Source organism: Aythya fuligula, chromosome 13 (assembly GCF_009819795.1).
Source record: "Aythya fuligula isolate bAytFul2 chromosome 13, bAytFul2.pri, whole genome shotgun sequence".
Classification (NCBI taxonomy): Eukaryota; Metazoa; Chordata; class Aves; order Anseriformes; family Anatidae; genus Aythya; species Aythya fuligula.
In genome coordinates this window covers 7,383,729-7,399,687 of record NC_045571.1, presented here as the reverse complement: position 1 = coordinate 7,399,687, position 15,959 = coordinate 7,383,729, and the positions used below count along the sequence as shown (strand labels likewise).

General features: G+C 39.6%; 1 protein-coding gene across 1 annotated transcript in view; it reads right to left on the bottom strand.

Annotated features, from left to right (window-relative positions):
• Positions 1–15,959, bottom strand: part of IL1RAPL2 (interleukin 1 receptor accessory protein like 2) — a 328,234-nt gene that overhangs the window by 150,624 nt on the left and 161,651 nt on the right. Inside the window, exon 3 of the mRNA XM_032196249.1 lies at positions 14,479–14,752. Within this exon, the coding sequence (XP_032052140.1) occupies positions 14,479–14,752 (274 nt within the window). The remainder of the gene's footprint in view (positions 1–14,478; positions 14,753–15,959) is intronic.

Genomic DNA, 15,959 nt, shown 5'->3' with positions numbered 1-15,959 from the left:
CAAGTCTGTTTCAGTACAGTAAGTTTCCTTGTTAAACACTGATCTTCACAAACACGTCAGCGACACATTCAAACAGTGGCTGTCATACTGTGCATTTACTGCATTACTAAAAGACGTAAAGGCTAATTTCCGGCTTACTACGAAGAACCCTGCAGAAATTTTGTTGACAAGTGATCCAACCCAGCATAGCAGCTCTTTTGATCTTGCAAGCCTACAGACAGGAAACTGTTGCCACCTCAAATGTTGGTCGGGATGCACTGATTCATCATTCCCATTTCCTCTGCGTGCCACAGGCACTCCTCCTCCTTCACCTTCAGATTTCACACCAGTATGCAGCACTTTAACAATTACGATGAAGGGTTATTGCTAGCTTGTGCTAGATGTTAAACATCATGGAGATAGAATTCCTCCCTCTGAAGGAACTGCCATATAAAATCCTACAGCATATGATGGGGGGTTGACCCTGTCCAGCTGCCCACCCAGCTGCTCCCTCACTCCCCCTCAACAGGGCAGGGAGAAGAAAATAAGATGAAAAAGCTCATGGGTTGAGATAACACAGGGAGATCACTTACCAGTTACTGTCATGGGCAAAACAGATTTGACTTGGGAAACATTATTTTGATTCATTGCCAACTAAATTAGGTTTAAATGCATGAGAAAGACAAAAAAAAAAAAAAAAACAAACACCTCCTCACCCCTGATTTTAACTCCTCTGCCTCTCTCCCACTAGCGGCGCAGGGGAAGGGCATGGTGGCCATGGTCAGTGCCTAACAGCTCCTCTTTACTTCTCCTTCCTCCACACTCATGCCCTGCTCCACGCTGGCTCCTCACAGACTGCTCCAGCGTGGGCTCCTCTCCATGGGCTGCCGTTCCTTAGGGCACATCCCCCGGCTCCACCATGGTTTCTCCACAGGCCGCAGCGAGCCCCGGGCCTGGAGCACCTCCCGTTGCCTCCTGCCCTGACCCCGGTGCCACAGGGCTGTTCCTCACACTTTTCTTCCTCACAGCTGTGCAGCCTCTCCTTTTTTTCAGATACATTTCCCCCGAGGTGCCCCCAGGGCCACTGCTGGGCCCAGGCCTGCCCTGTGGTGGGGCCGCTGGAGCCGGCCTCTCCTCACAGCGCCCTGCAGGCCCACTGCTCCGCCTGGGCACGGGCCCCCAGCACACACGTGCAAGTCAACTGACACATTTTGGCCTTACAATACTGAAAAATGCAATCCCTTAGCAATTAAAACCATTCCCTACTCTATCATGAAAGATTCCTGATACGGTTAACAAGCAGAGTGGTTTGTGAGCTGTCTAAGCTTATTTTTTCCTTAGTATCAGGCCACAATAAACACAACCAAGCCAGCTCCTGTGCCTCATGATCATGAAAACAGGATTAAATTAAATTCCTTCAGACTCACATCTTTAACGGAGTTATCAGACACACAATAAAAAACCTAAACCAATGTTTGTTGTGGTGTTACTGTAAAGCATTTGCACTTTGCACAGGATTGTTGCAACCCAGACTGTCAGCTTCTGGCCTTCATTAGGTGTGATGGCAAGCAGAGTCCTTTAAAAGCAAACTACAAAGTACAAGCGACAATATAATGAGGCTCTTCCTCCCATCGTGCATCATTTTTGTCATTTTAATTGACTACGCCATAACCAAAAAGCCTGGAGTACATCTGACATGCTGGGTGGTTACTCCCATCAAAGGGAGCTGTGCAGTCTCTTGTAGAAGATATTACGGCTTTGCTGCCGCCTCTTCCATCGCAGCTCTGCTGCAAAGGACTTCAATGGCAAGGCAGACAAATTTTGTTGTGCCCTATGCATGTGGAAAGCGATCTATCAGTCAAACTTTGACACTAATGGTACTGGATGCCTACTCCCTCCAAACGGACTCATGACAATGCTTTGAATTAAAAAAAAAAAAATAAAAATCCTGTGTGCTCTGTAACAAGTCTTTTTTTAAGACATGTTTGAACAACATGTCACCCTGTCAAGTGAGCCCGTAGTTAGGAAGAAAATAAAAAGGCCTAAAGGGGCACTTCATCATGGCTCTAAGCTTCATGCTAAACAAGTGCTGACAGAACAGCGTGCAAATGGCTTGTCAAAGGCATGCCGTGAGCAGGTATTTGCAGAAGATGGCATCTGCAACGCAAATCAATGAGCGATCTTCTGAAACCTTCAGCTTTCAAAGTCATCAGAGTTAGGTATTCAGCAGAACCAACCATAACACGGGGCTCCCAGCCGAAGCATCTTACATCTCCCCAAAGGGCCTTCTGCCAGCCTGAGGCAGGACTACTCTAATAACGGGGAAAGTGAGGCACAAAGAGACACTCAAGAGTGCAGGACAGGTCCCAGAGCTGAAGTCACCTTCCAAATTTCAGATTAGCCCTCTTCTACCTTCACACTGTCCACGAGCAACAAATGCTACTGACATGAAAATACGCTGCAGGAAATACTGAATTTGCCACGCACTCCATCTTCCTGCTCCCTTATCTTCACAACACCACGTGAACATTCACGTAATAAAGTCAGCAGGTATTTTCTCTGTCCCACACCTTAGAGGAGAAAGGCTCTTGGTGCACTGCCATGCTCTGTTTCAGTTGAGAGGCTATGGAAAAGTCTCATCCTCACAAACTACACGAATTGCACTTTTACTTGAAACAGAAGTTATCTGGACTAAACAAGATGCATCATTTTATTGGGCCTTTTCAGAAATACCTACATGATTTACGGAACATAAGTCAGCTTTCTTCTAAAGCTACCTGCTTTTGAATAGGGTTGCCTTCTTTGTAAGAAAATAAAACATACTTGGAAAATTTCAATGCTTTCAAATACAGCCCTGAAATCCACAAAAAATGGGTATGACTATGTATAATCCATAGTAATAAATCAGGAATGATTATTTAACTTTCCTGAATAACTATGAGTATTACTGGGGGAAATAAGGTCACATGCTCTTAGTAATAATGATCAAGGCTAATCAAGAATAACGACTTTGAATAGCTGACCATTACTCAGTGTTATTTAATAGTACTGTATTTTCTGCTAACAATCTTGCATTATTTAGATTGCATTTTGAACAGTGCTGGAGACTACTTCTATTTAAAATGCTTCCTGGAACCACGACCTAAAAACGTAGTACTCTTTTCACTAGTTACAATTAGAATTGAATAGAATTGAGTCAACTAAGTGCCTGGTGAGCACTATCACTTTTGTTCATACTCCATAACCAAGACAATAAATCTGTTCAGATTCATGATGAAGAAAGCCCTCCCTCACTAAGCCAACAGCAACAGACTTGAAAGCTTTATGAATGCTTCTTCATCAGCCATTCACATTAGCACTACTGATGGTAATTCAAAAAAGAGCAACTTCTGCAATTGCAGGAATTCCAGTTAATAAAGCAACAGCCTTCCTTTAATCTAGTCAGTTTGGGATAACAGTTCCATTTCAGTCATGTGCAAAACAAAACAGCAGTTTGATCAGCGTTGCTGTTTTTCTCAGTTTTGAAGCAGAAGCCTTGGAGTCACTGTTTACAGATGATGCGAGCCATTCCTTCGTTTGCTAGGCAAGCTGATCCCCAGGTTGGTACAGAATTCACCACACAGTCCTCTAAGCAGGGTGGTGGGTCTGCGTTCACTTTTCTTGGAGATTTCTGTGTCTACTACCTTTCTATCAGCCCAAATGCTATGAGACAGAGCTTCCTAAGAAGATATACAACCTAGATTGGAAAATAATGGTGCAGGTCACTGAGGTGATGGAGACTCACCTACAGAGGTCCTTCAGGAAGCCCATGAAGCCGCTGTGCTGGGATGGATCCAGCTCTTCCTTTCCAACTGTTTTCATGACCTCTGGTTCTCCTTAATTGAGCTGCATTTGTTTCTGGCAATGTCTGTTTTTTGGTGGTTTTTTGTTTGTTTTGTATTTTAATAAAGATATGCAGACTGGCATGAACCCTCCTTTTCTTGCTTTTTTTTTCTTCTAAAAGCTAAGCAAATGGCCTATTATAGGAATTACAGAATTGTAAACCAGAGAATCTCCTTTTGTTTTCAGTACATGGTCATGGAACTCTGTGGAGGAGGTCAGTGCTCCCAGCAGTTTGCAGACTGGCAGGGCAGGCGAGCGCATTTAATGAGAGAAGCTGGAACATGCAAGAAACAAAAGGATCAGCAAAGCCAGTAAGCTGGGTTTTGCTATCAGAACTGGTGAATGAAAGATCAAAAAGGAGGCGGATGCACCTTCCGGGTGGTTGGGGAGGATGCTGGAGGGCTTGTGATGGTAATCACAATATCAAGAGAGATTGAGAGTCATATACAACTCAGAGTAGAGAATATTGTTGACTACATGGAACCCAAAGGAACCCAAGAGACTGCAGAGAGCCCATTTTCCACATGTATAGGAAATAAGCCAATGAGTTTTGAAGTGTGTCTTTTAATAGTTTGTGTTTTGTAAAAGGTATCCAAAGCGGTCATCCTCCACGGGACCCAATTACCAGTGGTTTCCTTGTTTATAAGCAGTAGCAGTGGTCATATGAGGAATGGAAAAGAAAGAATCACTCTGCAGCATGAAGAAAAACATTGTAAAGTCTTACGTTTCCACACAAACTAAGATTTATAACTAAGATTTATAATTCTCTATTTCAAGGAGCTAGTTATAAGCTAGGCCTACTCTCTGGACTGAAAATGTGAAAAAAGGTTTAGCTTTGCCAGAGTTCACAAAGCAGTTTTCCTCTGTTCTGTGGCAAGGCATTCATAATTCCCAGACCACCTGGAACTGGCTCTGAAACACAAACTGAAGCCAGCTCAGAATCCAATAGAAAGACACAGGCAAAAACAAGGGAGCTTAACAGGTCTCAAAACAAAAGCAAGCAAAATTATGAGTTTGGCTTCACTTCAAAGCAAAGACAAGAGGAAAAAAGGGAGAAAACAGAGAAATGGTTAAGAAGGGCATTTGAAATTGAAGTGGCAATCCCTAATTATTTTTTACTTTGTTTGGATTCAACACAATTCATCAGCCCTAAAGCTGAATTCAAATTAGAAAAAAACATTCACAACTTTGACAAAACTGTTTTCTTCAGCATTTCTGGTTTCTACCAGGCAGGGCGGTTTGTTAAAAGAGTCAAGTAAAACAATTTTGTCTCTAGTATGCAAGGGACATATTCTCTTCTCCTGTTTATCAACTGTCTTATAAAGAGGAAGTTGGCAAAGTGGATGAATATTTTATTCATACCTACTAATTGAAAAACACCCTAAAACTAGAATTGCATACTTATACAAGAGGATTTGCATTATTATTATTATTTTTAATTGCAGTCTCAGTTTTCATTCTATATTTATTATTATTATTAAAGTTCTAAGACTCCAATGTGGTGGTAGATCCAAAAGCTGGGAAGTATTAAAGCAATTCTCAGGAAACAGCACAGCTCAGACTTAGACCTCTCCCAGTATACCTAAACACTCTGCCTGTCTGTTTTAATGACTTTTTCCACTGGCTTAGTGAAATACTGATTACAGGTCTGTGTAAGCCATCCCCTGCATTTATCTTTGCTCGTTCTGAATTAAATGAACAACAGCAACAACATCACCAACCCTTTTTATCTGTCTTGAGGTCCAGAGCAATTAATCCACTACCAGCTGCTATTAGAATGCGTTACCAGCTTTCAGACTCAATTCAACAGTTGATGGTTTTCCTCTCTGTTCATGAGAATTTGTATCATTTTATTCCAGATTAAATTTCACACTTGACAAAACTATTACCAGGTCATTTTATTGGAACCTGAGATTGTTTCACCCAGATCAATGAGCTCATGGTTTGCCAATCTTTTTAAAGACAAGTAAGTACATTTTTTGTTTGTTTGTTTAGATGACATAAGTGTAGCCTCTTTCCTAAAAACGAACAAATAATTTTTTACTCTTCCAAGGTTTCACTCCAGCATTACCTTATTTCTCTGCAACTACAACTTTTATGTGTCTGGGGTAATTGCCTTGAAGAGATCAAATTCCCACTTGTGGTGTCAGAGGTTACAAATAATCACAATTATTTTCAAAGTTTTGAAATTACCCCATGTGCTACATTATTTTCTTGCTATCATTTTGTCAAGTGAAAGAGCAATACCTGAAGTGGAACAATTCAATGGTTTAATATTGTAGATGTTCCCTGAACCGTACACCACGAAGTACAGTGATTCCGTGGCATGTGTGTGTGATATCTGGCCTGGGTGCAACTCCAGACACCCCTGTCTTGTAGTGCTTGCTCATTTGCTTTTATAACTGCAATTCTAATCCCAGCTCCTATTCATGATAAGAAAAAATCCTCACTCCATATTAGATCTCCTTTAACATCTGACTGGTTTTCAGGATCCTGGTAGTAAAAGAAGATGTCATGGAAATACGATCTCAGAAAATTAAGAGCAGGATACTAAAACATGTTACAAATCCAATATTCTTTCATTATTTCTACCTCCTCCAAACCTCCAAGAAACCTGTGTTGTGAATTCAGATGGAAGCGCCATTCAAATGCCCGTTTCTTCAGGTAGAAAAAGTATTTTGTGCTGAGCTAGCCATCACTCTTAAGAATTTTTAGTCCTTCTGTACATCTTTTCTTCTCAGACTTAATCACCACACAAGATTCACTAGAGACAAGATGACGATTTGATTTACACATACTAGATGTCCCAGAGGCCTATGTCTTACAATGAAGAAAAACTAAAACATCACTACTTAAAAGACAGAACTTCTGAGAACTTACTGAAGGGTAATCTTAAAAGGCTTACAGTGATGACAGCTTGAAAAACAGATATCCAAGGATGTCTCCACAAGTTAACATTCAGGAATATAGTTCTCCAGAGAACTCACCAGAGTTCTCACCAGAGGTCTCACCAGAGGCACTTAACTGCAAGCCCTGTATTTCTCACAGTGAGTTTAGCCCTGTTTAGGGAGTTTTTAGGCTTCTTGGATACTGGGACAGAGAAGAAAAGATGTTTGTATCTAGCAGTTGAGTAAAGTTTCTCTCAGTTCAATCTACCTCATTAAAGTTTAGATAAGTTTACATTTAAGTTGGATTTGAGCTAACATCCTTATTAAGAAGGAAATGTGACACAGAAATGTCAGAGCGTGCCTAGTGCAGCCAGTGACATAGGCCATAACAGCAAGCCCGTGATTTGAAAACACAGGAATTATCTCTAGCACCATATTTCTTAAAACTCTCTGAGAACAGGAAGCGGCACACAGCCTGATTTGCACATGGCTAAATGCCTGGGGGTGCCACTTCTTTTCTAATTGCCTTCACACAAACAAACAGTGGTCCTGCTGAACTCTGGATCATGACAGCAGCAATCAAAAACCACACCAATCACCAGACAGTCATTACAACAGGGACTAATTGGGCCCAGGGGAAACTCTCCTAGCACTTAAGTTGAATCACACAGGTTAACAGCGCTCCTTACTTCCTTTTAAAGTCTTCAAGAGTGTTAGTTACGAGAAATAAATAAGTGAAAATATAATTAAGAAGAGAGAAAAAATGCAGAAGCCCAAAGAACACAAAGCTATCTCAGCACATTGCACCTATGCTCACAAACTATCTGGTCTCTACCAGCTTCAACACATCCTGTTCCAGCAGAAAAAAAATAAAAATACAATTGCCTGGGATTGCTATTAGGGAAAATTTCTTCCTTGCCCTCAAGTATTACAAAGCAGCGTGCTGCCCCGAAGTTTGCTACTGTAAACGACTAAGACCCTTTCATTTATTTTCTAATAATTTTCTAGTAGAACTCTGTATATTACTGTTAAATTATATTCTTTTACTGAAAAGACCCATTACGAATGACATAAATCTGAGGCACAGGGACAACTGCTTCCATGAAGGAATATATTAAGAAATCCCCTTCCAATAATTTTGCGTTTGCAATACCCTGGTTCTGAGAGCATTGAACATTTTCTCCTTTATTTCTTCCAACCCACGCATGGGTGAATTAGTGTATCTATTCTTTGCTTTATTATTAGGCACCTAGTGCATAAAGCAAAGGTTGAGTTCAGGATACCCATTAGATATGTCTGCACTGCTAAACCTCACTGATTTTGTTGCCTGAAGGAATAAAACCTGTGGAGTATATCCTTCATCATGTATGTACATCCTATTTGTAGATGCAATGAGGAAAAGCAAGCCCCCTTCAGTTTGTAAACAGGCAATCGAGCACATAAAACAATGGAAGTTATTATCTGATGGGTTATAAAAAGAATGCTATCATGAATAAACATGACATGAATGTCATTATGCCAACTGGCAGGGAGAGCTGTCTGAGTTCTGCAGCTGAGTCCTCCTGACTGTGTCTCTTATCTTAAGTTTTGTATTTGTTTTTTTTTTTTTTTGCCAGAAAAGAAGAAATCACTTACCAAATACCAGTTTTATTCCCTATGTATCTGTCACCTTGTACTTTGGGCATGATGGATTTCCGCAGGAAAACTTCCATTTGCCTGTCCTCTCCCAGGACGCACACAATGTTGCCTACTGACGTTATGGTTACAGCTGGCTTTGATGCAGGTTTCAACAGGAGTGGTACGTGGGTAAGCACATTCTCCTCCTTTGCTGTTTGGAGAACAGCAGGGAAATGAACCCCCTGACATGCTGGAGAAGAGAGGGCTGAGGATGGTTGAATAATCTTGGCATTCGGTCTCCTGAAGGCAAAGATTACTTGGCGAGGAAGCGGTCACTCCACTCTGTATCCTTTCTCCCAAGCAGGCAAGGTTTGAAGCCCACCAGGGAAGGCATTTCATCCGTGAACAACCAGTGACAGCGAGTCAAAATGTTACTGATGCACTGCAGCATGCAGAGCTCTTGCTCCAACAATCTGTTGGGACTAGAGGGTAATGCCACTCATTTTGATAGGAACTAAAGCTGGGATTTTACTACTAGGAAAACTAAAGAATACGCAAGACTCTTGTGTTGCTGGATGCTCTCCAACTGCAGAGCAACACAGACATTCCTGCTTGAAGCCCCGACTGTTCCAGCTTCATGTCAACATAAACACTGGCTTTCAGAAAGACAGAGGATGGATATCTTCTATTCTAAGTCTTTAGAGAAGGAAGGTGAGTGAGCAGTATGCATATCACCATGAAACAAAAACAAATATTTGTTTCCCACAAGTGTGTCAAAAGAACATGTAGAACTGATTTCTCTCAATAAACACTATGTCATCAAAAGGATTTGCAGGAGCACCATCAGTTTTTACATAGTTTTAGACAGAAAAGTAGAAATATTCTGATTCTACTTTCCTTTGCATTTAGATAATGCCAAAACATTTTATCTCAGTAAGTTGAATTTTATTTTATGATGAATCATGCTGACTTTATGTTGTATCTGCCCTAACACTGTATTCAAGTATAGAATACTATATTATTATAGGGATTTTGTTTATACGGAATCTGTCACTTTTAACAGGGGAAGTGTCACACGTTTTTAATGTGTGACATTTAATGTTAACATCACAAAGTGCCTGGGAAGAGTAAGCCCTGCTGTACCCATGCTCTTGTTCTATGTGCGAAATTTAACTGACTTCTCCAAAAATACCTGAGACAGTACAGCTGTGAAAGCTATCAGATACCAGTGTGCAAGTATGAGAGGTAACTAGGAGATACGTAGTACAGCAACTACTTAGATGTGCTCCTCTTGGATACCAGATGACAAAAGACTACTAGAAGGTATCATCTTCGTACCTTTTCAGAGTAACACGATGCTCAAATGGATTTGAAACATAAACCAATTTTGCTCATGAATTGAGCACTGGATAAAGCCAGAAAACATTCTGCAACAAGAAGACACAAAATGACTGTATTAAAACACATACCAGAAGAACCACAGAAGATGGCTGCAGAAAAAAACAACCTTACCCCTCCCCATTTTCACAGCATGGTTTAGTCCGATTTTCCTGTTTGGTCTTAAAGACCTGGAAGAAGTTTTCTTTCCTTTCACTTGGAAGATGGACTTCCAGTGCTCTGAAAAAAGTAGCACAGCTTTTCCTGGGATCACGGGTGACTACTGTAGTCCAGGCTGCAGGCATTTGAAACAAGTTCCTCAACTCCTCCTCACACCCACTGAAGCGAGAGCACAAAGGTTATGCCGCAAATTAAGTTTTACTGACAGCACCTCTAGGCTGTCTAAATCTGATTTTGATTTGCTGGTCATGCGCTTCACAGACATTCAGAAGCCTGAAGGCTTAAAATCTACTATCAGTCTATGTTATTACTGCTCAGAAAGGAATATTTCAATATTTCACTGATGGCCTGATGAAGGCTTGATTCTTCTGTGCATGTCCGTGGCAATGCTGTTCTCCATTAAGAACTGTACAGATAGGAACAAAGTAAGGGAAAAGGATACACAGATTTCCTAACTTGATTTGTTGGCAGTTCTCTGGCATCAAATGCAGGTATTAAAGATCTGCAGGCTTATTTCCTTACAGGCATGCATGGAGCCCCCATTTGCTATTCTACCTCTGGTACAGAAGTCAAGGCTTACGTCCATCACTCAGTCTGGTGACCAAAAACCCGTACCTCCTGCTTACCCTGCACCCCTCAGGCCCCAGACTCCTTACCTTCCTGATTCTTATTATGAGAATTGAGTTTATTGTATTCTACCAACTAATCAACAGCAAATAAGTATCAACATTTTACCACTTTTTACTGATCTCGCTTGCAAAGCATTTATTGTATTTCAGTTTATTTTGGAGCTGGGCCCAGTTAGAAGAAAGGCCTTCAGAAGTAGCTCCTTGCTGAGGGCAAAGGTACAGCTAAACTTTGCTGAGATTTCTTCTTCAGCTCCTCTTCTTTTATCAGGAGATCCAAGTAGGCCCTGTTCTTCTTCACTCTTTAAAAAGCAGTGCCTTTTGACACAGAAAAACAGATGTATTTGTGCAGAGGGCAAAAGCAGCACATGATCTGGCAAATGAACTTCCTCCACACTCAGAACTTTGAGGCCACCCTATGCTTTTAGATCAATTTTAGCTTCCTTGTTTGCTTTGCTTTCATCTCTGAAACCTTCAGTGAGGAGGATGTTTCAATCCAGAGTGCTGATGTGAAAATCCCAGAAAAACAACCTCTGTAAGAGAAATGCTGACAGCTTTATCTAAAAGTAGCATCGGCAGGTGCTGGAAGATTAACGGCATATCCAAGGCCTGTACTGCAAGGAGACCTCCAGAATGCAGCATTTCCAGATTGTGCACTGAAGTCTTGACACAAATGTCCCAGCATTTATCTGGGAACCCTAATGAAACACACTTCTATCCACCAGTCAGCAGCCCTGACAAAAAAGTCACGTGTGAACAAAGCAGTTGCATGGAATTTATGAGGGTTACCCAACGGAGATGAACTCCACATTAATTTAAAAGTGAAGAATCTGGATCCCTTAATATGCCATGGCCATGCTTAACGCAGGAGAAAAATACTACCCTTTGGTTTCCATCTCAGTGTCACCTCAACGTCAAAACATATCATGAGAAGAGAGAAATAAGGTTTAATGCAACATGAATTTCCCGCTATTACCAATACACACCTGCCTATGTAACAATGTCTAATCAGTTAATAAAGGAGAGGCAATATTTAAATTCTGCTCCCAGAACTCTCTAGCCTGAGAGTAGCAATCTCTTTCATTGATGCTGCTCTAATACACTTTAATTTTGTTCAGCATTATGAGTTAATTTACAAAGCAGGCGTCAGTACTACTGAAATGACAGTTTTGTCATTTCAAGAATTCACTGATACATTTAATTTTTATCCATTTCTAAAATCGTTGCCATATCAAGCTTGCCTTCACCTGCTTGTCCCCATCCTTTTCAAGCAGCTTCTGACAATTTCCTTCCAAGTTGCTTCAAAGATGAAGCATGCCTTGAACCTGTAAGCATCCATGAGCAACCAAGAAATGGAGCTCCTTGAAAAACACAATTTTATTAGGATCGTGAAGAATCTTTTCAACAAACAGGAAATTCAGTGAAAAGTGCAATTGCCATTTTCCCAGTACAGTTCTCATGTTTGCCAAGTTGTCTTTGAGTGGGGAAAATATAACAAGCTGGGGGAGAATAAACCAGGATAATTGTTGCTATTGCCTGTGACACCCGTTGTGTACAACTTGTTAAAAACCCCTGGTGTTCAATTCCATTCTTCTGTCAGAGAAGATCTTCCCAGTTGAAGCCATTAACTTTGGGGACTGGGACCCGTTGTCCCCACTTAGCCTTAGCACCGTGTCTGAGCACCTCACCCCCTAGTGCCCTTTTGTAAAGAAAAGTACATATTTCAGACCAAGAAACAAAACAAAACAAAACAAACCACTTCAGTCAAAATACTCTCAATCAAAAACAAAACAAAACAAAACAAGACTTCAGAAGCTTTACATTTTTCTGGAACTAAAACCCCTTTCCTCCTATTTATTTTTTTTTAAAATTCAATTACCAAACCAAAAGACTCAATTATGCATGCAACCTTAGGCCCAGTGTTGCATACTGATGGACACGGTGACCTCTTCATTTCCAGTGCATTGAGTTCTCTCTAAGGTCTTTATTCATTCAGTCTACAAAAGAAGGCGTTTGTAACAGAAACTGTTAATGTTTCTAGAAAATAAAATCAGATCCTAGAATTCCTGCTCTCACCTGTGACACAGATCCTCACCTTTTCTCAAAGCAGGTGATCCTGGTTAATGACTAAAACACAAACATCTGCTTATCCCCTTCTTAAAAAATGGATTAAGAAAGCTGAAATTACACAGTTAATGGGGTGGACAGTCTACCACAGACCTGTGGTCATATTTCAGAACTCTACCTCTAACCTAATTTTAATGAAATTAAAGTAAATTACTATTGCTATTTCCTCAGCTATTTTAAGCCCCGTGCAATTTTATAGACAATAACAGCAAGGATACATTACCATATTTTTGGAAGAAAAAATAAGTTAATTCAAGGAAGAAATATGGTCTCTTATGTGTAATCACTACATATAATAATCTGCACTCCCACATAAATCTGAAAAAGGCCAAAATGTCTGCAATTATGTAAGTAAGTTCTAGCATAAACAGCAAAAACATATAACTGACAGGGAAGATGATACTGCTGTGTAATGCCTTCCAAGAAGCATGTCATATAGTTTTTATCTGAAAATTAGAAGAATTCATGAATTATTTAACAACCTTCCCATTTGTTACCAAAAGTACTTTGTCATGTAAATGAGCAAAGGGTTTTGAAATTTCCCAAGTAAAAGTGTGTCCCAGAATTTGATTCAAGATCAGTTATTCATTGTTCACATAGGATTTGCATAAAATTTTCCAGAAGTATTAAACTAGTAATTTGATTAGCACTGCAGCTATATCTTATGAAACAAGTATGTCTCTCCTGAAACATGTAAACCACTATCTTCCCGTAACATTTCAAAACCATGGAATTCACATAACCCCAAACCTGTGATGGAGCAGCTAATAAAGGAATAATAAACTCCAAAGGCTGCAACACAGACTGAATAGTGAGTCTGGTAGATGCAGCTGACAGTCAAACTGGGTGTTGGCTCTTCCCATTACAAACCAAGTACCACAGCACAAACTTTGACTTTAGCACCATTCTTTAGGATCAGAACAGAGGCAAGTTGAGACAAGGCAGCAAGGCAGAGATGGAGAGAGCACAACTTCTGGGCTCTTAACAGTGTTGTTATTTATCTGCAAATATTTTATATTAAATTCACCAAACCTGCATATAATTTCAGTATGGAACAGCAGACAAGGATAGAGCAAGCTTCATTCTCTAAAACCAAACAGTTTAACACTGAATCATAGGAAGTATCTGTAAACTCCTTTTAATTCAAAACTGGATCATTTAAGGGATATTTATTCATTCACTCTTACGGACTCCTCCTTTTTTATCCTCTCATTTTAGGCACAGAGCTGGTATCAACATCCACATGATGGACATCGTGAGCTCCAGCACATACTTCATTTAAGGATCATCCAACAGTTCCAAAATACTTGAGACAAGCATTACCTTACACCACCTTACCTAATGAGGCCGGCTTCACGTTATGACAAATCTTAAATGTATATTAAAACAAACATTTTCTCAGAACCAGACAGAAATCTAACTCTCTATGGCCTAAACCTATCAGAATAATTTAAACTGTGTCACAAAATTACCAACTTTGAAAAATCATTTATGACCTTTGGCACTCATGAGAATTTGAGGATTACTTAGCCAAAATACTTAATGCTTTAAGAAGCATCCATTTATGAGGGTTTATGGCAAAATGTAAGTTTGCAAATGTTTAATTGTAGCTATTGGAAGAGGTAACTATAATTACTAGGGAAACTAATTTTTACAACAAAGCATTATGTGACAAAATTATGAGAAGGCAAATACTGAGTAAGTATTAACTGGAAGACTATCTCAATCATGAAGCTAAATTGAAACATTTTTCAAATGAGACAATCTACACATTCTTAGTGATATTTTAACACGATACCCACCTTAGAACACACGTGTAGAAACCACTGTCTTGCAACTCAACCGAGTGAAACCATATTGAATCTTCATCCTTGCTCATCCTAACTTCAGAAAATATAATGGGTTCTTCTAAGTCTCCTTTGTTTTTGTACCACATAAGCCTAAGACCTGTGCTTTGGGCCATGCTATAATTAGTTCTGATATAGCTGTAGAAAAGGGCACATTTCACTCGGACTGGTTCACCTGCCAAAGCCATGTATGTCTTGAGATCCACTGACCAGTCAATGCAACCATCAACTGAAAGCAAAACAATAATAAAGACATATTAGATACAGATACAATTCTTCAAGACAGCGAGAGGCAGCCTGTGAAATGCAAAACAATTAATCAAAAGAAAAAAACCTTTGTTTTAGAGCAGTGTGATAAACTTGTGGCAGCTATTAGCAATCAAAAGCATTTTATACGGTTTTCTTAGTTACATGTAAATGTAAAATGTGCAGGCTGTAAGAGCACATTATTATTATTAGAGCACATTAGACCTGCCCGATTCCATTTCTTTAGAACATCATTACCTTCATCCACTTTCACTAATTCTTTAATAAATAAACCAAGTGTTTTCACCTTACCTACCTGCTCTAATAAAACAATTCTGAATTCACTAATTCCTTGTTGGAGGAAAATGTCTGTTGGCATCTGACCCCAATTTATCCCTTAAAACATTTCCCTCCACCTCTGCTAATTATGTTACATAAAAAATAAGAGATGTGACAATTATTCTCTTCCAAGGCAGTTACACACAGTTGTTTTTTTCCTACAGCCTACTCAAACTATAGAGAAAGAATTATATACAATAGAATAAAACTACAACATTTTATCAATGCAATCAAGCTTAATGCAGATATTGTACAAATATGAAAAGGAATCTTTTGATGTTCTGTTCATCAAAAACTTTTGAAACAGCTTTCCTTAGCTAAAAAAAAGGTTTGATACTTCACTTTAAAAATGAATGTGTCAGCCAATTTATTAAAAGATTATTTCTTTCTACATTTTTTCCTCCCATTACTTTTAAATCCTTTTGGTTACACTATAATCCTAGTACCTACATATCAACACATAATTCCCCTCGTGTATCAGAGACTTTTTAATTCAATCTTTTGTATTCTTAGAAAAAATGGAAGCCTGAAAGTCAACTGAGAATATAAGCAAAAAAGAAGACAGCAAAGCAGGCTGTCAGCAGGCAAATACATTGCCTAAAATCAATGCACTTGATCTAATATATATTTTGTGGAATTTATTGATCATTTCCAGCTACATGTAACTGAAGCATCTTTATCCTTGATGTAACTACCTCAAATTCAACCAAGTAAGGATCAAGTTGCCTCTTCTGCATTTACAGCATCAGTCCTCTGACTCTCAATGTTGGATACTCTCATATGCTCCTCATTTCACATACATCTTCAATAGCATTCCCTCATCAAGTGATTTTTTTATTTACTTCCTAAGC